The 24223-nt window shown below is 39.3% G+C and overlaps 1 protein-coding gene across 1 annotated transcript in view; it reads left to right on the top strand.

Moving 5' to 3' along the window:
- The window catches only part of LOC143160519 (vitellogenin-1-like), a 44596-nt gene extending 22876 nt beyond the window's left edge, over positions 1-21720 (top strand). Inside the window, exons 20-35 of the mRNA XM_076338255.1 lie at positions 4522-4666; positions 6252-6471; positions 7356-7525; positions 8165-9001; positions 9085-9141; positions 10015-10245; positions 11316-11522; positions 12579-12721; positions 13244-13382; positions 14572-14707; positions 15390-15576; positions 16000-16097; positions 16701-16795; positions 16901-17060; positions 18247-18408; positions 21485-21720. Of these exons, the coding sequence (XP_076194370.1) occupies positions 4522-4666; positions 6252-6471; positions 7356-7525; positions 8165-9001; positions 9085-9141; positions 10015-10245; positions 11316-11522; positions 12579-12721; positions 13244-13382; positions 14572-14707; positions 15390-15576; positions 16000-16097; positions 16701-16795; positions 16901-17060; positions 18247-18408; positions 21485-21603 (3106 nt within the window). The 3' untranslated portion in view covers positions 21604-21720. The remainder of the gene's footprint in view (positions 1-4521; positions 4667-6251; positions 6472-7355; positions 7526-8164; positions 9002-9084; positions 9142-10014; positions 10246-11315; positions 11523-12578; positions 12722-13243; positions 13383-14571; positions 14708-15389; positions 15577-15999; positions 16098-16700; positions 16796-16900; positions 17061-18246; positions 18409-21484) is intronic.
- The last annotated feature ends 2503 nt before the right edge of the window (positions 21721-24223 follow it).

Here is a 24223-nt window from a genome sequence, read left to right as displayed (position 1 = left end):
GAAAGATTATGTCCAAGGAATCAAAGCAGTAGACCAAAGCTTAGAAAACCTTCATACACACACATTAAAAAATACTGAGAAAGACAAGCCAAAAATTCATCACAAAGGAAAAAGCATCACCGATAACAGAAATCAGCTAGTATACAATCTGCAGAAATGTTAACAAGTTTCTGCTCTAGGAATACAGCCGTAACAAAAGAGCTCAGCTGCTTGATCCAGCTGCAATTAGCATTCATGGCTTCTGGCCCAGAGAAGCTCTGCAGGTCTCCTCAGTTTAGCCACCAGTTACGCTAATCATTATTCTCCCTTGCCCTTCAATGGTCACAGACCATCCTAGTAGGCATTTGACATCACATCCTCCTCCCTAAGATGATTCCTCCACTCCTTCAAATGTGATTGTAATCAGGTTCTCCGTGCAGAGGAGGGAGGGTTTCGGCAGTTCACAGAGCATCACTTAGCTGCGTGTAAGCTGCTGGGGCACCACAGCCCAAAAGTTTTGTCAGTTCCTTGTGAAGACCAGGACAGTGCTCCCAAGGTCATCAGGGACAGCAGGCACCTGCTCTCACTAGCTCTCACAGTTGGAGAGGGTGAGGCAGATATTAATGAACTCAGTAAGGATTCTGAACTGAAATGAGAGTATTGGACACTGATACGAAGTTTAGAGCCTCAAGCAGAGCTACAAATGTTAGCAGAAGGGTCCTTCCCGCAAAGCAAAATAAAAAATATTTTCCTCCTTTGACTTAAGGGGAAATCAAATCAGACACAAAAAGGGTTAAATGCATTGCCAGAAAGCAGAAAGCAAGTCAGTATGAGAGGCAGGGGATTACAGCGGAGGAGTCCATGAGTTCCAGCCCAAGCCCTGCTCTAGACCCTGCAGCATTATCATTTATAAAGTGAAGTAGACAGTCGGAAATAGCTCTGTAATGCCAAGTATATGAGAAAGCTAATACTCACTAGCTAACTTTTAGCACCATCATTTTTTCTCCAAAAAGCATTCCCGTTCACTGTTACAAAACAAATGGTCAGTGGAAACCACACAGAGCAATGAAACAGCAATGAGTACAAGTGAAGGCAAAGCAATAACTAGAGAATGTAACATTGAACCACATCGCTGAGGAGGTCAAAGACCAAGCAAAGTAAAATCTTAAAGGTATGAAGAGAAGCAAGTAGGCATGATAGAGAGAGAAAGGATACATATATATTCCATATAGAATGAGTCAAAAATTTTACCTTGACATAGACTTTCTCTTCCTTTTGCATAGATCCACCAAAGAATAAAGAACCTATTGAATTCAATATTTTAGAGATATTCTGACACCTTCCCTTGTTAGCTTTAAATTCCCCATTTAAATAAATGGTTCTAGAAAGCTATTGAGCTTTCATTTGTTTGTGAGCTCTGCTCAAAATATTTTAGTATTGGGCACTTTGTCTTGATGGTCCGTGGGTTACTTTCTATAGTACTATATCATTAAAGCTAGTCAGGATGTGATATCATTTTCCCCTTCACCTCTCACACCCAGACGCAGGAAGCAAACAGTCTTCAATAACATTAAGTTCAGTTATATCCTACACACCATACAGGTTATAACCTGTCACAGCTGTGGGATTTATATAAATTTTCAGGAGCCAAAGAGAAACTCAGGTGAGCTATCGCAGACTCTAAGGAAAAAAAAAAAGAAAACTTTGGTGATAGAGAGATTGCATTCCCAAGACAAATCAGCACATTACAGACTCGACTTTCTTTATAGCAAAAATCAGAGCAAAATAATTAATTATGCTGTGGAGAGAATATATAGCATGTGTTTCAATTCAATCCTATCAAAGTTAAATTTAATTAAAAATAATAGTTATTTTTAAGGCTCTTTCAACATAATTATTTGGTATACTACAGATGGCTACTTAAACATACTTTTAAACAAAATTTACAGGAAGAAGTAAAAATCAAATCAATTTCAGGGAAAAATTAGAGCTCTGTGATTAAAGTGTAAATATGGAGAGCTGCCAGAGAATGCACTTTGCAAATATATCACATATTCATAATGACAGGCTACTGAAGTATATACATAAACTTGAATACAGCTTCTATCATAGGGCTTTTTTGCTTGTTTTAACTGTAGGATAAGCAGAAATTGCTTCACATGGGCATCTTATTTATAAGATGAATTACGAAATTACAACGCTGTATGCAACATGTATACAGCACGTGTAATGGAAAATGCAGAAGAGCCAGCATACGCTGTGAGCTCGCTAGACAGCGTGGTGTGTTTGGGGACAGTGAAGGGAAATGACTGGCACCCCAAGTCTATGTTTTTATAACACCTTTGCACCAAGGTCAGAAGGATGATGCATAGGAAAGGCAGAAATTTTCGTTTCACCACAGCGGAAAAAGAGCTAAAGGTCTGGTTGGAGGATTGTCTCTTGCTTCTCATTTATTTAGATACGATGTCATGCTGTGCTTTAAAACCTGGGAATATAGTTTTTCGTTGATTTTCTTTGTTTTAAACAAGCATCAAGCTCTTCTGTCCCCATGTTAGGGACGTATGTAAGGCCACACTCACTGAAACGTCAGTGGGCCCAACACAGCTGAATTGCGTGTCCCTTACCCCTGCAGTAAATTTGGTTTATACTATAGCACAGCTTCTTCTCTCATCCAAAAAACACACTAATACGTATTGGAAAATCTCCCTTTTATTTTTTCTCCCTTGTGTGGGATCAGAGAGAACAGATTCTTTCATACCATCGCTTTAGGCCTTCTTTGTGACTGTTTTTCTTGTTAAAGCACCAGAACTGGCTCTTGTAGCCTATTTTTACTGTGCCGTATGATTCTGCAGACATTGACATGTGTCACCTGTGATGCAGCTACATTTGTCGGCTTTCTGTGCTCAACAGGGAGGAATCGATCCTCCACTTTCATTAGGTGGCAGGAGTAGACTATTGGCATAAAAAATACTAAAAAAAATTGGAAAAGAAACCCCAGGACTTTCTGCTTGGAGACCCAGCCTGCAGTTCAGTGGTCATTTGAATCACTGAATGGGATTAAAATAAAAGCCATTTCCCTTTTTGTCCCTTTACCCAGATGAACTATCTGAAATGCAAGCTGATTTGTATTTTCTTTTATCCCCTCAGCTTGTAAGGGAGAATATTTTATTTCAGATTCCATTCTTCAAGGTTCTCCTATCACCCAGCATGGAGCGTTGCTGTCATGTCCTTATCTAAAAAAAGAGAGAGATGGAAAAGAAAACAAAGCCCACAGGTGACACACGTTTTATTGAGGTGTTCCATGTGAAGTGCAATTGTGTGCTTTACAGTGCACACAGCACAGTAGGAGCCTTCAAGAGGCAGAGAGGGCTATCAAATGAATACAAATTCATCTTTCAAATAGGTTAGATTGGAATTGCTCAGGCTAGTACAGTGTGGACCATATTAAAACAGAGACCATTTGGCAGACCATCTTTCCATTCACTGTCACAAAGGCCACCTCCATTGGCAGACCACAAAAACCCCAGGGCAAGCAGATCAGCTTCATACTTGAGAAACAGCACGTGGGGAATTTTGAGCTGGATGTTAGTGCTGAGAAATGGCTGATAAGGTAGAGTTAGCACAATGTTAATAGCTGAGGGAAATAGGTTTTCATCTCTCAAAAGTGTTCAGTATTCAAGATGTTTCTCTGACCCAAAACAAAACTCATAGTCATCACAGCACTGTAACAACTTCCATGAAGAACGTGGGGTATGGAGCCAGGGGGTCAGGATATTTAGCCACGAGAGTCTCAGTCTCATGCTGCACCTTATATCACTCATCCTGGATCCTGACTAATACGCTTAGAATCCACAACACTGGAAACAATGTACTGAACACTTTTACGTAAATAAGCTCTTAACCTTCCTACACATCTCTCTGTGATGTCTTGCCAAGGCATGGCCAAGCCACGAGTACAAGTGAATTTAAATCAAGCTGGAGACACTTACTTTGATGATTTCAGGCTCCTTTCTTTAATTCTGCTTTAACAAAAGTTGGACAGGAAACAGCATCCAGTAGCCACCAGTCCCCAGATTGTTTTTTGAAGTTATGGCAGTATTTTCCCAAATATAATGTCAAAGGAAATCAGAACTAAGTTTAGCAGTGAACACACAGAAGATGAGTTTAAAAATTTAAAAGTCCAGAAGATCAAAATAGGAGACTCAAAAATTTAATAATATATTCCACAGCCAGGCTTCTAAGTAAGTGGGCTGTTCTTCAAGGTGTTAGGCATACGGAGATCCCATCAACTGCAATGCTTTTAACCTGTACACGTGATTCTAAAAGCCTAACTGAGCTATCTGCCCCTGAGATTGGTCCATGTCTTTATTCACTCTTAGCAGTCCTTGAAAATACAACTAACAGGAAAGATGCTGTAAATATCCATAAAGCAATTTGCAAGGTATGACACTTGTTGCTGAGTACATGCTACAAGGCATTATTCAGGTCTTTTCCTCAGCAGTGCTTTATTGATACAGGTTTCCTCTAATGTTTATTCTGCAGGTCTAAGACGTTTGCCATTACACGAAATATTGGGGATTTGGCTGCTAGTAAGATGACTCCAGTTCTTCTACCTGAAGCAGTGCCTGACATAATGAAGATGTCCTTCGATTCAGATTCTGCATCAGGCGAGACTGATAACATCAGGGTAAATGATGTAGTGTCTGACTATTCTTTTCTGGGCTTTTAATCAGTGGGAGACCATTTCTTTTCTCCATAGGAAAATGTACAATTCATCTCTGACTGATGCTGCTTCACTCAAAATAAGTCAGGTTCAATCTAATAACACAAATAACCCTACAGTAACATTATTTTAAAATCTGGAGTGTAATGCATCAGACTTGCAACACCTTTTCAAAAGCAAAAGCATTTTCTTTGGTAATTAATTTTACACTGCCATCTACAGGATAGGCCCACAATCTTTAAAATACTTTTGCAACCATTATGCAAGCATCACATTCCTGGGGCAGCTACAAATGTTCCACAAGACGCTCCATTGCTCAACTTGTAGAGCCAGATTTAATGCATATAAGCATCTGATTCAAGGATGGATGGCAGTTTGTGTGTCAAGTGAAATGACTTCCTGAGCTACAGTTTTCCGCAAAAGCCAGTACAGGCTTTCTATGATGGGCAGCATTGTGAAGGCATCACCATGACAATTCATTCACTGAAAGACTGACAGAGGTGAGGAATACACTGTCCTGTTCTGGTTTCATTGTTTTCCTGCAACTCTGAAGGGTTTTCAGATAAAATAAGAGACAAACAGAGGATGAGTACAGCATTTTCCTATGGAGAAGTCAATAGGCAAACGTACTGTCAGCAAGAGGAGTTTCCAATATCCTGGAACAAGCAAAGTTCTTCTGCTTTGTGCCTCTGTGCTGCCCTTCCTGAAAACTCAGCACTCCGCAGTTATTCTTAAATGAACAACTGAAAAATGGCACTAACTGGAGCATTTCCCAGTATCATTAGAATTTCCCGTGGAAAGAAAATACTAGCATTAAAATTCCAGTTTTTCTGTGGGGTTCATACAAGTTTGGAATCTTGTGAGACATGATAAACTGAGTAAAAAATTAATTGCAAACTTGTATTACATGTGAAATGAAAGCTCATGATTATGTGTCTTTAGCTATTTGCTTCATTGCTCCAGGAAATCATAGTTTTCATTTCATGGATTTGATTCTAGTTTTAATTACTTTAATTTCTTCTTCTGCAAGCATTGCTTAGCACATGTAAATTACATAGTTTTGAGTGGAAATTTCTAACATCTGATATGCTTTGACCATCTAGTTGATATAGTCTCACATTCATGTCAGACCTCAATTGAGACAGAATTTTCATGGACATAGATGAAGGTTCTGTTGTTTGACCCAATCATAAATCAAAGGAAAGAACTCCAGTCAGTCTAGAGCACACTCAGATTTATCAAGAACCTGTTAACACTGTCTAACAGTCCAGAAAAACAAAATTAAATATTTAGAATAAATTTGTGATACAAATTTCTATTCTTATAGCCTGAAGCTCTTTTTACACTAGATAGTCTAATCAAGCCATTCAGTTGATAGTTTTGTCCAATTGAAAACCAAGTTGTCCTATGTCACGGCCTTGCTATCTCAAACAAACCAGTTAATTCCTCCTGCAGAATATGTGTAACTGTTTCCAAAACAGGATTCATAACATCCAAATATTCCTCTTACTGTTGTCCAGTTTAACTTGACATGTGTATTATCTAATAGGACAGAGAGTCTGCAGAAGATGTCTCATCAAGAAATTCCTTTGCCTTTGGACAGTCTTCATCCCGAAAAGAGCCATTTGTTCAGTCCATGTGCTCCAATGCAAGTACATTTGGGTTTCAAGTGTGCATTGAGAGGAAAAGCATACATGCAGCATTTATCAAAAATGTGCCTCTTTATTACTTAGTTGGAGAGCACACCCTTAGAATGAGCTTCAAGCCAGGTAAATACAACTGTGCACAAAAAAGAAAGTAATGGGTGAGTGGGTAAGGGCGTGTGTATATACACATAGATATTTGTATATGTAGATATATATCTTTGCTACCTTAAGTACCACTAACACTACCATTAGACCTACCAGCCCTGCCAGTATTGGCAACAGACTACGCTTGTAGCAGGAATCCATTTCTCTCCCACTCGTCTGAGCAGCTATTTCCCAGCTCTCCCAGCAATGCCACTCAGCATGGCCAGCATCAAGCAGAGCTGATCTGTGCCTGCAGAGCGTGTCTGATGCATCCTGAATCATTGGATTTGGAATGCAAGCACAGAGCAATTGGACATGGGCCATAGATCTGATGCAGTGCCCTGTAGCTACACTCTAAAAACCCAGGCTCTTAAAGGGAATTATGGATTAACCCTGCCAGGATCTAGTCCTTAATGTCTTAATCCATGATCATAAGAAGTAAAAACACAGCAGGCCACTGAATCTAGGTCTCCTAATGTATCAGACTAATGGCCTAACCATTGGGTCATTCTTTACAATTCAGGCGTTGAGCCTCAATTCCTCTCTGATGCCTAACTTGCTATTCCCATAGTGTTAGCTAGTTAGGCAATCCAATTCTCTTGACTTAAATCTGCTGATCATTCTGTTTATTGACTTGAAAAGAATCTAGTATCATGTTAATATTTTAAAATTTGGTTATTGCCAGTATTTGCTTTAGCTATTACAGAAATTTTTTAACAAAGTTGCTCAATACCAAAAATAATAAATGAACATTTATATTTTCATTTGGGGAAGAATGGCTAAATAAATTATAGCAAAAATTGGCTTATTCTATTATTTGGTTGCTAATACTAACAGTAATACTAATTGTCATGCAATTTCAGTTTACACAGAGGCACCTATTGAAAAAATACAAGTCACAATTCAAGCAGGAGACCAAGCTCCTACAAAAATGGTACGTTTAGTAACATTTGAAGATCCAGAGACACAAGTATCTTCCACCAAAGAAGCAATTAAAAGAGTGAAGAAAATCCTTGATGATACTGATGACCAGGTACTGCTGTAAAAATCCACTTCTAGATTTGTGGGATACAACATACAAAACTTAGTTATTTATAGTTCTTTTACTAAGTAGCCTCCTTTGTTTAGATAGTATACAAAAATTGGAAAATAAAGACAGGCTTTTGGGTACAGAACTCTTTCTGCAGGTCTTTGGTTTGCATTCATCTCTTCTGCAGGTGAAGGACATTAGAAAGAGCAGGTTGGGTTTGTAGGTTTTTCTGAAAATCTCTTGTAAGACACAAAATAGCTGTTGTGTGCCCAAAAGGTAGTCTGTTCTTTCCAGCTACTGCAACTGTAGCAAAAAGGTATGACGCCTACCTACACAATTTGCCCTGAGATAGTCACAGCTACAGCACTGTCATTACCAACATTAGTTACATGTAATTGTATGATCAACAATTTCGACACATGTTCATTATCACAAAAGGGTTTGGGGTATTGTTCTGCTTATGTGTGGTTTTAACACATTATTATGAATTTGCCTTATTGTGATGTATTGCAAGAATGCTATCAGGCGTACATCTTCTCAGGCAGCAGAGAGATTCATAGCTCTCTGTATCTGATTTTACTTACAGCCTTCTGCAGGAACACAGAAAAATAATTTTGTTTTTCCAATGGTACCATTGACTAGGGGACAAGAAAATCCAGAGGCTCTTCATCCAGTGCCAGCAGCACCAGTGGAAGTGCCGAGAGTGCAATGAGCAGCCCCTCCAGCAGCGACTCTGACAACAGAGCATCACAGGGAGGCACCCAGATAAATCTGAAAACAAGACGGTCCAAAGCCAAAGGAAAGAAATTCTACCCCTTTGGGGACTGCAGCGGTGGCAGCAGCAGCAGCAGTAGTGGTAGCAGCAGCAGTAGCAGCAGCAGTAGCAGCAGCAAAAGCAGTAGTAGTAGCAGCAGTAGCAGTAGTAGTGGTAGTAGTAGCAGCAAAAGCAGCAGTAGTAGCAGCAAAAGCAGTAGTAGTAGTAGTAGTAGCAAAAGCAGTAGTAGTAACAGCAGCAGTAGCAGCAAAAGTGGTAGAAGCAGTAGGAAAAGCAGTAGCAGTAGTAGCAGCAGCAAGGGCAGCAGTAGTAGTAGCAGCAAAAGCAGGAGTAGCAGCAGCAAGGACAGCAGCAGAAGCAGTAGTAGCAGCAGCAAAGGCAGCAGCAGTAGCAGCACAGGTAGCAGCAACAGCAGCAGCAGCAGTAGCAAAGCATCTGGTATAAAGCATAAGGCTAAGAAGCAGTCCAAGACCACATCATTTCCACATGCCGGCGCTGCTGAAGGAGAGAGAAGTGTCCGTGAGCAGAAGCGTAAAACACAGAGTAGCAGCAGTAGCAGCAGAAGCACCAGCAGTGGCACCAGCAGCAGCAGTGAAAGCGTTGATGTTGCCCGTCGCCACAGCAAATATGACAGACAAGCTGAGCCAAAACATGTCAAGTCCCAATTTAACAGTCACAGTAGTTACGACATTTCTACAGAATGGGTAAAATTTTCTAATGCTTTGACTTCTGCTAGGAGGTGAACCTTACTGAGCTGTAGGTAATACCTTCTTTTGGAATTTTGCAGGAATATCACCTTCCAAAAGTATACCGGCTCCGTTTCAGGTCTGCTCACGTCCATTGGGTAGGTCCCTAATTCAAGTGCACATTCCCATGGTGGCTACAGTTGATATGATCCAGCGTATTACTGTAGGGCTTTGTTTGGTTCATTTCACTTGAGCATTCCATACTGTCCAATATCAACATTGACGATGGCCAAAATAAGCATATTTATTACTAAAATACCGACTATTACACTACATCCTTCTGTTGTTGCAGCATTTGCAATCCTCAAATTTTGCTCAGGACACCTTTGGGCTAGATGCTGTACAATGCAGCCAAAGCTAAGTTAACAAAGACCATGGGGGAATTATAAAAGAGCAGGATCTTCCAACAGAAACAGCTGTGTCCACAGTTTGTAGGCAATCACGGTAAGATCATCACGTATGTGGACTGTATCAGAAACCAGGTTCAGCATGCATTATGGCAGAGAGGTATTTTAAGTATTTAAGAAGGATGATAATGTAGTGGCTTTTGTAGGTGTTACCTGTAAACACCTACAGGTGTTATATATCCTGCTTATGAAAGAGTAAGATGATTTACAGTGTTTTTAATTAAATTGTAATCTCTTTTCTATTTCTAAAAAATATGGGTATGTTTGACCACTTACTAAGTGTCAGGTTTTATTGTCCCTAACATTAGACCTGGACAATGTGATGTTGCCGTTTGCAATCACTGTCTACGCGGCCTTCCTATCAGCAGAGAGGTCCAGGTGGATCCAAGGCACACTACTATCCAACATATTTCATGTCTGCATTATGATAATAAAAGTAACACTCTAGATATGTCTAAGTCTGTCTGTTACCTCTAGAGGGAGGCTGATAGCTCTGATTTTGATGTCTACACTGTAAAACTAGAGGCCACGCCATAGCTTTTTAACCTATTTTTTGTTTCATAGCATCCAGATCAGAAGATATCAAGCAGCTCATTGTCATCTTCCTCTGAGTCGGGAAGCAGCCACAGCAACAGCAGCAGCAGTGGCAGCAGCAGCAGGAGCAGTCGCCCGAGCAGCACCAGCAGCAGCAGCAGCCACCGCCACGGAGAAAACGCTGGCCGCAGCTCAAGGAGGAGCCACGTGAGCAGAGGAGTCAGCATTCACCACAGCCGTGGTTCCAGCCTGACGTGTGAGGTACTACTATCTGAGTGGTACAAACGAGCAGCCGGGCTTTGCTGGCTGCTGAGCAGGAACTGTAGATGTGGTGGTATTCTAACCAGCTGAGGGGGTTAGGCTCAGGAAGTATGTTGCAAGTCAAGTTTGTAAATGGAAAGTCAAAGTCCATTGAGATATTTTCCCCCCATGAAAATGTTTTTTCCAAATTCCCTTGGCTTTAGGGTTTTGCTTGCTGGTTTCTTGGGTATACCTTCCTTCATTTCTAAAGGTGTTTGCAGTATGTGAAAGCCTGGACTTGGAAATTATAGAAATTGAAGGGAATGGGGTTGTAAGTTAAAGGGGAAAGAATGTTCTTTTTCCTATGAAAGCCCAAAATGCAAAATAGATTGCATTAAGGTAAAAATGGGGTGGAAATAAACAGGTTTTCCTTTAAAGATTTTTTTAGGTCCGCCTAATTGTTTTTAGACATAGACCTTAGGTCATGAGTGCATGCAGAGTATAACTAAAATCAGACTCTCCATGGTCATTACTGATTGGTAAATGTAAAGTCCTATTAAGCACAGATCATCTTTATCTTTATTACACACTTAGTATTCTATAATTGTACTAAGTAAAGGTATCTACATAATAATAGAACAAATCGCTCTGCAAATGCAGGCAATGTCTATGGGAACTCTGCTACTAAGAAGGATTTCAAAATAATTAATTGGCTTGAAGAAGCCGTAGTATAGTAAAATATGTTGTGAATGCATATACTGCTATGAAGATATCTAGTATGTATTGTAGGCAGCTATTTGAAATATTAAAATAATGCACAAAATCTTACTAAGTGCATAAAGATAGTTTGGAAGAGTCTTGGATCAACATCAAAACAATCACGTCTTTGAAAATTCCCGGTGGTAATGAAATAATCAAGATTCCAACCAAATTTATTCTTAAGTATTGAGGGTGTAGAAATACATTCCACAAACTAAACTGACGAAGGACGAGGGCTGCTTCCTGCTATCAGCGCACATAAACTGGACTGTAGGCTCTCCAGTGAATACACAGAAATACTTAAGCACAGATGGCTGGGGGTTGTTTTTCAGCGCAACTTCCTGGGAGACGTAATTCCACCTGGCATTACGATTGTGGCACAGGCAGTAAGGAGTGACAACAGAAATCAAGGTTATCAAGCTACAACATATGTTCGTTCTGATGCTGCCAAAGTTGATGTGCAACTAGTTGTGGTTCAGCTGGCTGAAACCAATTGGAAAGCATGTGCTGATGCTGTAATACTGCCTCTGAAAGCACAGGTAAGTACACAGGCAGCTTCGCCCAAAGAGACATCTGAAAAGCCCATAGTTTTGTAAATAAGCACAGAGCACCTGCTGATTGGGAGAACCAAACAGGAAAAACATACATATTTTGAAAAGTTTCACAAAGTTTGTGAAATTTCAGAAAATGTTCCTATCTTCCACAATTCTTTTGAATTAAAAATAAAAAAATAAAAAAAAATAATCAGCCACTTCAAAATCTGGCAAAAAAAGATATTGACTTTCAAGATACATCAAAAAATGACCAGTAGAAGTATAAAAAATGTTTGAAAAATTGACTGCTTCATTACCACCTATTTATTATTTGCTCTACTCTTAGTTTGCTTGTCTGGGAATCTGGCTGGTTTTCTCTATACAATTCATTTCAGAAGACTCATAACTCAAATGCATTTGAAATATTGTATTTCTTAGGATTTATATGAAAAGATGGAAAAAGTAAAGTTGGGTAATGGGTTGATGCCTGAGAGAGCATTATAAATGAAGGAACAGGTCTTTCCTTTTTTTTTTTTTCGCGTCTCCCTGTGCTGCTCTTCCCATGTGCCTTTTAATGCAAGAGGTCTTTGCATAACAATTTACAAACCTCTGCTTTTCACAGCTGCAATTAGCAAATTCAGCATGATATTTCAGTATTGAAAAAAGTGGGGTGCGGTTCAAATCGAGGTATTGGGGAAGGCTAATAGAAATTATAGTGCAGTCGTCTTCTAGAAAAAAATACATATTGATTATGAAGTTACCGAGTCTAAGAAAATCTCAGGAAATTATGACAAACCTGATGTTTCAGGGGCTGCTTTGAGACAGGAACATGTACATGTAGTTCTGCACAGCCTAGCAAACTTTTTTTCTACTGTGCTTTAGATTTTTCCGGATGGAGTCAAAATTTCTCTGTGAGCCTATTTAGAGCAAAAGAAAGACTTGGAAATATTAAGGATAAAGGTGAAGTTTCAGGAAAGAAGAAAAACTTGCATTTTGAAATGTTCAAAGGTAGTTCTGTGATTCTTTTCTGAAATATGGTTGACTGTTTCCCTGTTTGTAAAGGCCAGACTGAGATGGGGCAAGGAGTGCCGGGACTACAGGATAGCAGCCATGGCTACCACAGGCCAACTGGCGAGGAAGCCGGCCGTGCAGCTGAAGGTGCAATGGGGAAACCTTCCATCCTGGATAAAAAAGACAAGCATGGCGTATGTAATTCGCTCTTTCCTAAGTTGTTATTTTGCCTTTCTTATGCTAGTTGGCTTTATAAAAACACTGAAAGAATTGGATGAAATTTTTCAACCCAAACATGTTTGGGGTTTTTTTTTTGATGGAAAACACAAGTTCAATGGCACAAAAGTATTTTGTGAATGTGTTCTACTTTCTCCACATGTTTCATATTAAAAGATATGCCCCAAATATTTAAAAACTCAACATGCTTAATTTCATTTTCCATATTAAATGATTTGATATTTCAGTTCAAAATGCCTTTTTGTTTTGAAATGTTCTTCTATTCAGTCTCAAAAAATACCCAGTTAAAATGAGCAAAATAAAACCAATGTGCTTCCTCTGGATAAAATCAACCATTTAATTTGACCCAAAGTATTATTTCTTTGACTTTTCAGTTCTTTCATTGTTTCCCTGATTTTTCAGAACTGCCAGTAGTCCTCATCCTCCCATGTCTGCTTTTGCTCATGTACCTGAGTTTGTCACATCTCGTTTATCTCTAGATTCATGCAATACGTTCCTGGTACAGCACTCATGTTGGGCTTCTCAGAAGCACATCAGAGAAATCCATCTCATGAATTTATAGTAAGGGCAGCTGCAACATCTCCACGAACAATTGATACAGTAATTAAAGCTCCTGGGGTACGTGTCAATTTTTATTTTCCTTTTCCTTACCTTGAATGGATTTTCAACTAATAACATTTTGATACTTAATGTAAAGAAAAAAAAGAAAAACATTCCCTTTTCGAGAAGCTGCTATATACCTGATTACATTACATGGGTCTTGAAATACATACAAGAGTACTCTTGATTTTGCGCTGCTTTGGTGCAACGTAGCAATAGGTTGAAAATCAGACTCTGTAGCCAAATACCTTATTTCCATGCTGAGAACAGCAGTTAGGCCCAAATTGTCTCAAGTATGGCTGCTCTGCCCTCACACCTTTATTCATTTTACCCCATGTCACTAGTTCTGTGGGATGTATAGCGGTCTCAGAGCAGATAATGGAGGCCTTGAGAACACCTTGTACTCTGCTGCAACCATGTACGGCATCTATCTGTGTTGGCACTCAAGTCCCACATCTGCAGTAACCATGCTTGATGAGACAGGTCCGAGCAAGTTATGACAGTCACAAATACAACTCTGCCTTAACCAAACTGGAGCAGTCAGTTACACTCTCAGAGCAGCTTGCACAGGCTGGATCTGCAGAGTCCCACTGATTAATTGGTCCTTGTCCACCAAATCCCTATGCACCGCTTTGAAAAATTTCCCCTATGCATCTCTGGCAAATTAATAACAGCTAGCTATTCATACACAGAGAAATTAGTGTGTCTTTAACCTTCCATGGTGCTTCAGTATTGCAGGATCTTTAATATATAGTAATGAAGAAGTAGACACACTAGGCATTAATTGGATTCTCTTGGTAAATGTAATTTGTAGCTACAGCGAGGGATCTTACCCCAATGCTCATCATGCCAGTTTTCAGCTTGTAATGGATGCTGTTCACTTTTCCAGACACATCCATTGACTTACTCAGTTACTTAACTTGTTACCTAATTTTTTAAGTCACTTAATTATCACTTAATCTATGTCGGTTACTTTCCAATGTCCTTAACAATTTCTCAAAAAGTTAAGTGTGACTAGAAGAGAAGACAATGATTCCTCACAAAAGCTTAAGTTTGGGTGCATGCTGGAGAGACTAACACAACTGCAACTGTATAAATGCATCTTCAAGATTTTTTTTTCAAGATAAGAGGGTTTTTTTGTTTGCAGTCATATCTTGAGCAATATGGTTCAATTTATCTCAATGTATTTTCATTTCTGCTTTTTCAGGTAACACTTTACTATCAGGCACTCCGAATGCCATTCACTCTGCCCTTAGGCCCATCTCCAACTTACGAGACTCGAGATATCACTGCCTGGAATTTACTTCCTGAAATAGCTTCGCAAATAACACAAGAAGATCAATGTAAATATTACTTATATGCTTGTCTCATGAATAAGCAATGTTTGTAGATCTGTCCTCTGCCATGACTGGGCCTTGCCTTTCTTTGTAATGGTCTTATAGGGAAGCATAGCGTCTCTAACCCTGCTTTCTCAACAGCTCATTCCTTCACTTAGAAGCATGTTTGTTGGCAGGTGAATGAAGAGACTTCAAACTGATGTAAATATTCAGAGCTCAGGAATCACTGTCTGCAAGTCCTAGAGTTTGTCTTTTGCCCCTTCTAAGAAGGTGCCATCTCTGCATTGAGAGACATCAGATGATGGGTACAAGGCAGATCATGTGTTTTCTGCCCTGTTTATTTTCTTCAAAAAGGAGTCGTGAGTCTTAGCTGGTTGGTGCCTAGCACTTCTGTGGGAAATGTGAACTACTTTTTGGCATGGTTACTATTTTTAGTTTCTCAAGAATTTGGTACATTTTAGTCCCTGTTAGCTTGAGGTTTGTGTTTAGCATGTAATCAAAATCAACACTAGTATAATCTATATCTGGTAGTTATTCTGTAGTACTATGCTGTCCTTACAGATTCTGGCAGCATTGAAAGCTTCTGCCAGGGAGATGTTGAAGTTTCTTTCCTCTTTGCCTTCAATACTTTGCAGCAGCACGCATGCCATTGTACATCTGACATTTCTTTTCTGGTCTTGTTTTGCAGCCACATGTGAAGTCAGTGAGGGAGATTTCAAAACATTCGATCACGTGAGCCGTACATATTCTTTCAATAAAAGCTGCAACCTGATAGTAGCCCAAGACTGTACTGAACACCCAAAATTCATCATTACTACAAGAAAGGCTGATCCTCAGCCTTTCTCAAGAGAGGTTCACATAAATACAACCTCAGCGTAAGTATGGTTTATCCTGAGGGCTCAGGAATCAGGTATAAAGTTTCAGGGAGTTAGTCTGGGGATGGGAGATGTCTAGCTCCTAGGTGAAACTGGTTTGCAATCAGATATTTGGGGAAAGACAGGATTTCAAGAAGGAATCCTCATCTGAGACTCTTTGGTTTAGTTGCTCTTGTCTTCAATTTCACAGCCACCATTATCCGATAACCTGCTCATTAAGTCCCCACACTGTATTTTCTTTAAAGGTTGAATCTCAAAACCCAACGTCCCATTGAATTTTGCACTTTGGAAAGAAAACAGCTCATTCATTCTTTCAAAATTCAGATAGTCAAATTGGTTCTCTGATAGCTTTGGTCACAAATATCTCTACTTTTCACATTTTAAATTAACCACTAGTTTCTTTTTTTTTTTCTTTTTCTGAAGGAACATCACAATATGTCCTGCTGCAAATTCATCTCTCCTCGTGGCATGCAATGAAGAACCAGTTCTATCATACAGTGGAGTTTCTGAGTATGAAAAAGGTAAGCTGTGATACCCACTTTTCCAAGACTGACCTGGAAACTATCTTCAAGATGTTTTTATAAATTCCACAGGAAAGTCTCAATGTAAAGAAAACACAAGTAGGATTAATTCAAAGAAAAACTAGAGACTTTACTTTCTTAAGATTTGTATTGACTTACATTCCTGTTTCCTAAAGCATATACACTCTTACTTTCCCCCAGCATAACTGACAGGTAAATAAAGCCCTTTCTTATATATATGGTATGTCCAGGTTGGTGATTGTTTAGAAAAAAAGTGCTTGTTATAGTCACAGTTAGATGCTTGGGTTCAGATATTTAGCTGGAGCACCACCAATGTCATTATCATTTTGAGACTTCACAGACTGGATACAAAAGTCAGTTCCAACTACAGGGAACAGCAGTAGAATATTTTTAGAGATAAAGAGATAATTTATTCTATTTTTGCTTTCTCTCTCCACAACAACAACAAAAAAGAAATATCCAACTCTGGCAGGAAAATTATCATCGTGAAGGAAAACGCATTAAGGTGTATTTTGTGCTACTCAGTTTCTCCATTGATTTGAAATTAAGCAGATCACCTTATGTTTCACTATCGTTTTACAGACGATGTTAAAATTTATAAAAATGGAACAACAGTTATCGTGGAAGCTCCAACACACGGACTGAAGAATGTGACTTTTGATGGTGTGATCCTTAAGGTATTGGGCTTACTTTCAAGGTTACTACTTTCTTTCTGTTTAGTACCTTGGCAACGTAACAGACCAACGCTTCAGTACTCACTACAAAGATGTGCCATTTTGTAGGTTACCGTTGCTTCATGGATGAGAGGAAAGACCTGTGGAGTCTGTGGAAATAATGACAGAGAAAAGCACAATGAGCTCCTAATGCCAAACCATAAGCTGGCACACAGCTGTTCTGCTTTTGTTCATTCATGGGTATTGCTAGAAGAAACCTGCTCTGGTGGTGAGTAGATCTGAAAACAATTTATGCTTGGGGAGAATACGATTTCACTTTTCCTCTGCCAATAGCTAGAAAATATTTTTTTTAAAAGCAGCAGATATCTTTTACTTAGAAAGGACAATAGCAATATATATCCATTTTAACTTCATTAACCACTGACTGTTTAAAACACTGCCTGTGAATATATACTACAGCAAAAGTCTTTGTCTCATGCGCAGTTCAATGTTAAATAATTGATTCTACTATAATTTCTTACACTGAGTAGCTTTTTTCTTGGAGAGGTAAAATCAGGCCTAATCTTGCTCCCACTGAAGTAAGTGTGATTTTTACCACTGAATCAAAGCAGTTTCAGTTGTTGTCTGCAGACTTAATTTAATCAAACAAGTTGCAGGCTATGAATGCAGTGTCAGATCTTAAGTTTATGTAAAGTTTCAGAGCGCACAAAATTTCATTTTTGTTCTGCACCATCTGAGGATGCAATCTCAGAGAAATATTTAGAAATACTCCTAAAGTAAAAGAGCTTCCTCTCACATGTAGCTGGAAAAATAATGACGGTCTCCCATAACATCAATACAGTTTTATTCTGTAGGTCTCCATTTACCTTGGACCTGAGATAACTTTATTGAAGCTAATGGTTGTTTTCTCCTTGACTTCAGTGGCAGCAGAATTGTACTTATCTGTGTGTCAGGAAACGGAGTCATAGCTGGGATCCTGTTAAGTTACATTATACCTTCCTAGTGAGATAATTGCAGCATTATAAAAATCATCCAATAGAAAAATTATCCTTGATGTTATTATATAAATGCTGCCTTTTTTTTATCCATTCACTACAGTTGACATTTTTCCTAATGCAATGAAGTAGCCATTGTGCTTGCAGTATCTATTCTTAATAGCTTTCAGACATGAGAGGTTATTTTCTGTGTATTATGTAGTTCTAAAAAACTGGGTATACATGATTCCATTTGGGTTATATTGTGCAATTAGAATTTTAAAATAGCTCCCTTTTCAGACTCTTTCCTCTATCCCCCAACTTATTATCATCCTATCTCGATAACCCTGCTACTGTGAAAATGGTTTGTCAGGCACCTGTGTTTTAATAAAAGCTGAAGAGAAAATACGGACCTTTATTATTGCAAGGATCGATTGGGATTTATTTCTACAATTTTAACTACCTTTCCTTTCCTCTTAGGGTGCAAGCTGCAGCGCAGTTATGTGAAGCTGAATCGAAATCCTACTATTGATGGAGAGGAATCTACGTGCTACTCTGTTGACCCAGTACTGAAATGTATGAAAGACTGTACTCCAATCGAAAAAACTTCAGTTAAGGTTGGCTTCCACTGTTTCCCAAAAGGTACAATATTTTTTTCTCTCTGTGTCACGTACTGTAGGAGCTCTGTCAGAGCACTCGAAAGAACAAAACACACCACAGCCACGCACAGACCTGTATTGCTCCGGCTCCTCTCTGAGCTGCTGGTTTTAATCCCATTAGTATTTGATATAACCACTGACAGTACTGGCTCTCTAAAAGCTAGTTTAGATGATGGCAGGTAGCATCATCTGAGAAAAACATTTGAGGTGGTAAAAGGGGCAGCAGTGATCGATAAAATTTTTTTCACGTTTTCAGGATCTCCATAAAGTTGAGATAAGCAACACTGAGTCCTTTTATGCACATTACAGCCTGCAATTTTGTGTAGACCAGGGCAAGCAAGGCAATTGAAAGTCAGTCAAGTAGTGTGACATGACTGCTGTGATTAGGCTTGCCACGCTATGCCACTGTGCAATACATCAGCAAAAAACACGTTGCTGAAATGTTCTCTGGATTGTTCCAAAAATGGTTTGTTTTTGAAGGTATTTTATACGCACACACTCGTGCCCCAGATTTTTAAAAATACTGGGCCTTTTTCTCCTTTCACTTACACCAATTTGTCATGGACGCAATGCATTGTCTAACAGAGATTCACAGGAAAGTTATGTTAAGTATGAGAGAGGAATCCAGCCTGGAACCTACAGATATTTCTGGTGCATTCCTTCCTAAATCTTTTAATGAATCACACAGTACATATATACCTTAGAGGGAAAACTACCATTAGGGAGTATCTACTGAAGTGGTCTGTTCTCTGTGTTAACCATTGTTGGCCAAATCCATTGTTAGCTGGGATAATCCAGTGTAGTTTCACTGAGGCCAATGGTCCCTGTGTTGAGTAATACTGGAGAGGAACAGAGTATTTAATGTCTGATTTTAAACAACATCTGTGTAGAACTTTGCACTTTGCTCGTGTTATTAATGTGCTGAATCAGCCCATAAAAGCAATGAGTATCTTTCTATAATAGTCAACCGTCTACAACAACCTATTCAACAAGTAACTCGGAGAGAGTGCTAATAGTTTTCTGACAGCTCCCTGACATGTGAATAGATGCATCCTTTTATGAAAAGAAAAACCCACCCTCAACAAAAAAACCTTCCAAAATCCTGTCATATCCATGTTTCACAGATTTCTTTTGTGTGTCCAAGTCTGTATCTCTGAAATGTCATCACCCCAGGCCACTCACTGCCTCAGAATATTAGGCTATAATAAAGCTGTCTCATTCTCTCACAAAAATGTGTGAGAAAAGAGGAAAATCAGAAAAAAGATATGTTACTTGTCTCAGCCAGTGCTGCTTTTACAGCAACTGCAGGCTTCTCTGGTTCATTTACTGAACCAGAGACTGGGAAGTCTGCTAGCAGCACTCCTAATCAAGGGCTTTTTTTATTTATTTGTCCTGAGGAGAAGGAGGAGGAGGAGGAGGGGGAAGAGGGAGAGAAGGAGGAGGAGGAGGAAGGGAAAAGATGCCATTTGTGTTTTTTTAGAAAGCTGATTGTTTTTCCTCAGGCTAAGGATCAATAGGAATACAAGGCCAGTCCTTAAAAACTGTTTTTTCGTTCTTTGTTCGATGACAGCAGAAACAAAATCCCTGTCTTTCTCAAGCTGAGAACATTTATTTGCATAGAGTAGACAAAGACCTTTTCTCAGCTTCTTATATGAGAACTCAGATCTGATAGTCTGCTGTTTTAAAAGAGAGGGACCCCATCACTGTCACCGGTGGAGCAAGGATAAAATGAAGTACAAGGATGCAGAATTTCCCCTGTTGTCCTCAAATCAGTGAGACTGTAGTCAGGATCTTGACTGAGGCAGACATCACTCCAGGTTTAAGTCCACATATTGGTTTACATTTCAAACATGCCACAAGCCCTACCCATAGGGATCGTAGTTACTCAGCCATGATCCAGTTTGCTAAGGGAACTATTTCCTACATGGGTAGGAATGTGATCAGACCCACAGTGTGGGTCTAAGTGTGCCCAAGAATAAGAGGCATAACAAGAATTAATGTATATAAAAAAACCAGAACCCAGACATTTTATAGCATTTCTCATTTCACAGCTTGAAAATATATATTTTTAAAAAGCATCTCCAGGACCTTTATGGGAAATATTTACTATCCAGTTTATCGTGCTGTGCTTCAGGTTGAAGGATAAGCCCTTTGGAGAATTTTCATCAATTGTGATTTTCACAATTTGTGAATTTTCATCAACTGTGCTATCAACCTGTGCTTCAGGTTGGACAGTAATCTAGCCAAGGAGAGTGTTAGCATTTCAGGAGATAAGTGAGTGATACAACCTGAACCCATACAGCGGTCTCCAGATTCCCTGTGATGAGAGATGGCATGTTATAAATGTATTGTCCAACTAAGGGATAAAACAAATGGAGGTAAAATTATGAAAGCTTTACCCATTCTCATTATACAAACTTAATCTAAATGGGTGTCCTAATATTCTTCCAGATGCAATGATAAACCTCCAACTAGCTAAGAATATTTCTTGGGATGATGAATATCATTATTCCATTTAGATTATTTCAGCATTAAGGGATATGGCTTATTCAAGCTGCTGTTGATAAAGCAGTGTGGTAAGGTTAATACTGCAACTGACAATGCTCTGCCAGATTTCACAATATATGGGAAACTTTAATTAGAAGTTTATGAACCTCTGAAATTTCTCCAAAGGGCTTATCCTTCAGAACGAACTTCAACAAATAGTCAGCTGAAATACACAGTGATATGCAGCACTAACATAAAAAGAGATTGCTGATGTGTATTGGTACGTGGTGGTCTTACTTTGAAGGTGGCTACCTCCAGCACTTTTACAGGCTCCTGCCTGTTGTCTTTGTGCTTCATAAAATGTTATTCATTTTGTTTTTAAGGAAGCATTATAGTAATTATATCATGGATGAAAATCCTGCTCCAAGTCAATGAGTCAGTTAGATGTCAGTTGTGGGGGCAGGATTTCATTCTTTACTTGATGAGAGAGCTGGCAGCCATCAAAACAGTATTTCCTTGAAATGTGTTAATTTGCTTGATGTTAGTTAACAATGGCTTTGCTTTTCTGACAGATACTGCTGTAAGGCTGCTGGAATGGCAGAGAAGCAGCGATAAGAAATCTGCATCTGAGGATGTTGTGGAGTCTGTGGATGCTGACATTGATTGTACCTGCACTGGCGACTGTAGTTAAGCTAAATGCTTTAGTGTTGTGCTATAGACATACTACACAAATAATTGAATAGCTGGACAGATAAGAAGGGAACATAATAGCTATAGTAAAATATTAAGAAATGTGCTTGAAGAAAATAAGCCTACTGCATTGCATCCAAAGTCAAATGCATTATGTACAGTCTGCACTGCTTAATAAATATGTTGTTCATTAAATAAGTATTCATGTGGTCTCTCTCCTTATTTTTCCCTATCAACAAAACAATCAGACCAACTATAATATTATCCAGAAATTCTGCTTCCTTTTATCTGAAATATAATTACAGCAGTCCTCTCTTAAAATTATGTTCACTAGGTGATGAAAGGAAAACATGATTACGGCTACTGCTAACATTCCATTGTGCAAAGAATTTCGTATTTAGCATACTAAAGACACAGTAAGCATTTGTTTTCTTTTATATTTTCTGGTAAAGAGCAAAGTCTGTTCTTGGAACCATTCTGTAAAAAAATACATTTTACTCCCAGCAAGACCATTAGCCTTAGTACATTCTACAAAGGAATGAATTGGACTGCTAGACTCCCACTGTAGCTTTCCAGAGAGCTATAGTGTGTGACACAGTCCCCATTTTCATTTACATTTCAATGGATGTGCTGTTGCTTCATGAGCTAAAAGTATGAATAGGAACTTTTTTTTTTGGTTTACCATCTCCTATTGTATATCTATGAAAATGATGCCTTCAAAAACTTCAGGGAACAATAATACATCAGGTAGCATTCCAAATACTCCAAAAAAGTAATATATAGAAAAATATGTAAGATCAATAGCATCATAAAGCTAAAATAAAGTACAAGCAGGACAGTTAGACTGTGTTTAACCAGTGAAGTGTCAATCTGCTAGCTTTCACTAGGCCTATGCAGAAAGGAAATTCCCTCCCACCCCAGGGGACCAGGAATAGGTGACACCTTCAAACTCCAAGCAACGGCACAATATCGCTTCACCTTGTACACGGATCAGCCATGCAGTGAGCCGTGATACGTTTTCCATAACAGGCAATAGCACCCAGCATGCTCTTCCAAGAGAAGCCTTAGCATGGGCAAGGTACTGCTGAACCCAATGCTGTCAGGAAACTGTCATTAAAGAAAACGCTTTTCTTTCTAACTAAAAACTGAGCTATCAGAAAGACGGTTGAAGACTAAATAGCTGAACAATTACAGAATAACATTTCTCAGTGCTTTCCTTTCAAGAGCAGAAACATGAGTAATGTATAGTACTCCTCTCACTCTCAAGTTGCAGCTTGCAACGAACTTGAAATTAGAAAAGACCCAGTTTTTCTCAGTGTACTGCACTTACTGCATTACTTCTGGAAGAAAGTAAGCCATTATGAGTTTGTTCAAACCAGGGCTCAGCGGGCTGAGCCCTGCCGCCTGGTGCGTACCCTGTGGCAAGCATGTTTGCCTCTGCCCCTAAGCTTCTCTCCTGAGGATAACCTGCAGAGGGCAAAAGGGGGCTACCTCCCTCTTTCCCTTCCCCCAGCCTTAATTTAGTCTATATGTTGTATTTGAGGACCTTCATGTGTACTGAGTCTATATGCACATAGCCAGTGCTCTATTCAACAGCTTTTTTTCATGCAAGTATGTTCAAACTAAGACCAGTAACGTGAGTTCTTGCACTGTGTTTTTATTTGTAATAAAGCATTCACAAATTCCCTGTACAAAAGCTGTGTTTTGCCAACTCATCAGAAGTGCTACCTGGGAAAAAGGGTAGCCCCAAACAAGAGGGGAGATGAAGAATATTGCATTCCGCTTTCCTTTAAAATCACACTAATATTACATGTGGAGAGCCCTTTTCTTCCAGGTACTGTTTTCACTGTGGCTTGTGGGTTATTTGCCATTGACTTTCATGGGATCAGACTGTCATCTTTAATCCAACACCTTTCTCTTTAATCCGTTTGTTTACAAAAGAGAAACTTTTGCCAGTCAACCACTTCAGATAAGACAAAGGTAGTGAAGAGATGTAGTGGGAGAAGAAAAATTAACTTTCATGCTCAACTACAAGAACAGAAATTTAGTAACAGCAAAGAGCTGTTAGTAAGAGAAGTAATTCTGCTCGCAGTAAAACACAGTCATCTACACAGAAGCATGACACTAATTAACAATGATCAAGCTGGGATGTACAGTACAAAAAATACAAGCAGCTCATAAAGGCAAATGTCTTCTCCCAGAAACAATTTACAGACTGTTCAAGTCATCAGAAAAAACTTGAAGGCAGAGACTGATCAGCAGTCCTAAATTAGTTTATTCTACAATGATGCTATATAATAATAATACATGCTGTAGCATTAAAAAACAATAAGCCTGCCAGGTCAGGCCTGCCCCTGCTGAAGCCCCGCTTTGGATCCTGCACCAACAAGAAGGCACCTCCAGTGCCCCAGTGAAAGGGAGCCACCAGGACAGCTACATGTCTCTTTCTGCTAAATTGTCATGCCTGGAAAAATGTATCCTGCCCATGCTAAAACCAGACACGTATGCCTTTTCCCCAGCAGAAGCTACCTTGTTAGTACTTTCCACTGGCTGTGGTGTTCATGGGCAGTAAAGCTCCCAATGGCATGATGCTGCATGCGACAGCTTGAGCCCAAAAGTTG

Source organism: Aptenodytes patagonicus, chromosome 5, assembly GCF_965638725.1.
Source record: "Aptenodytes patagonicus chromosome 5, bAptPat1.pri.cur, whole genome shotgun sequence".
NCBI classification, from domain to species: Eukaryota; Metazoa; Chordata; class Aves; order Sphenisciformes; family Spheniscidae; genus Aptenodytes; species Aptenodytes patagonicus.
Note: the sequence above shows the minus strand (reverse complement) of the source record. Positions and strands in the feature narration are given on the sequence as shown.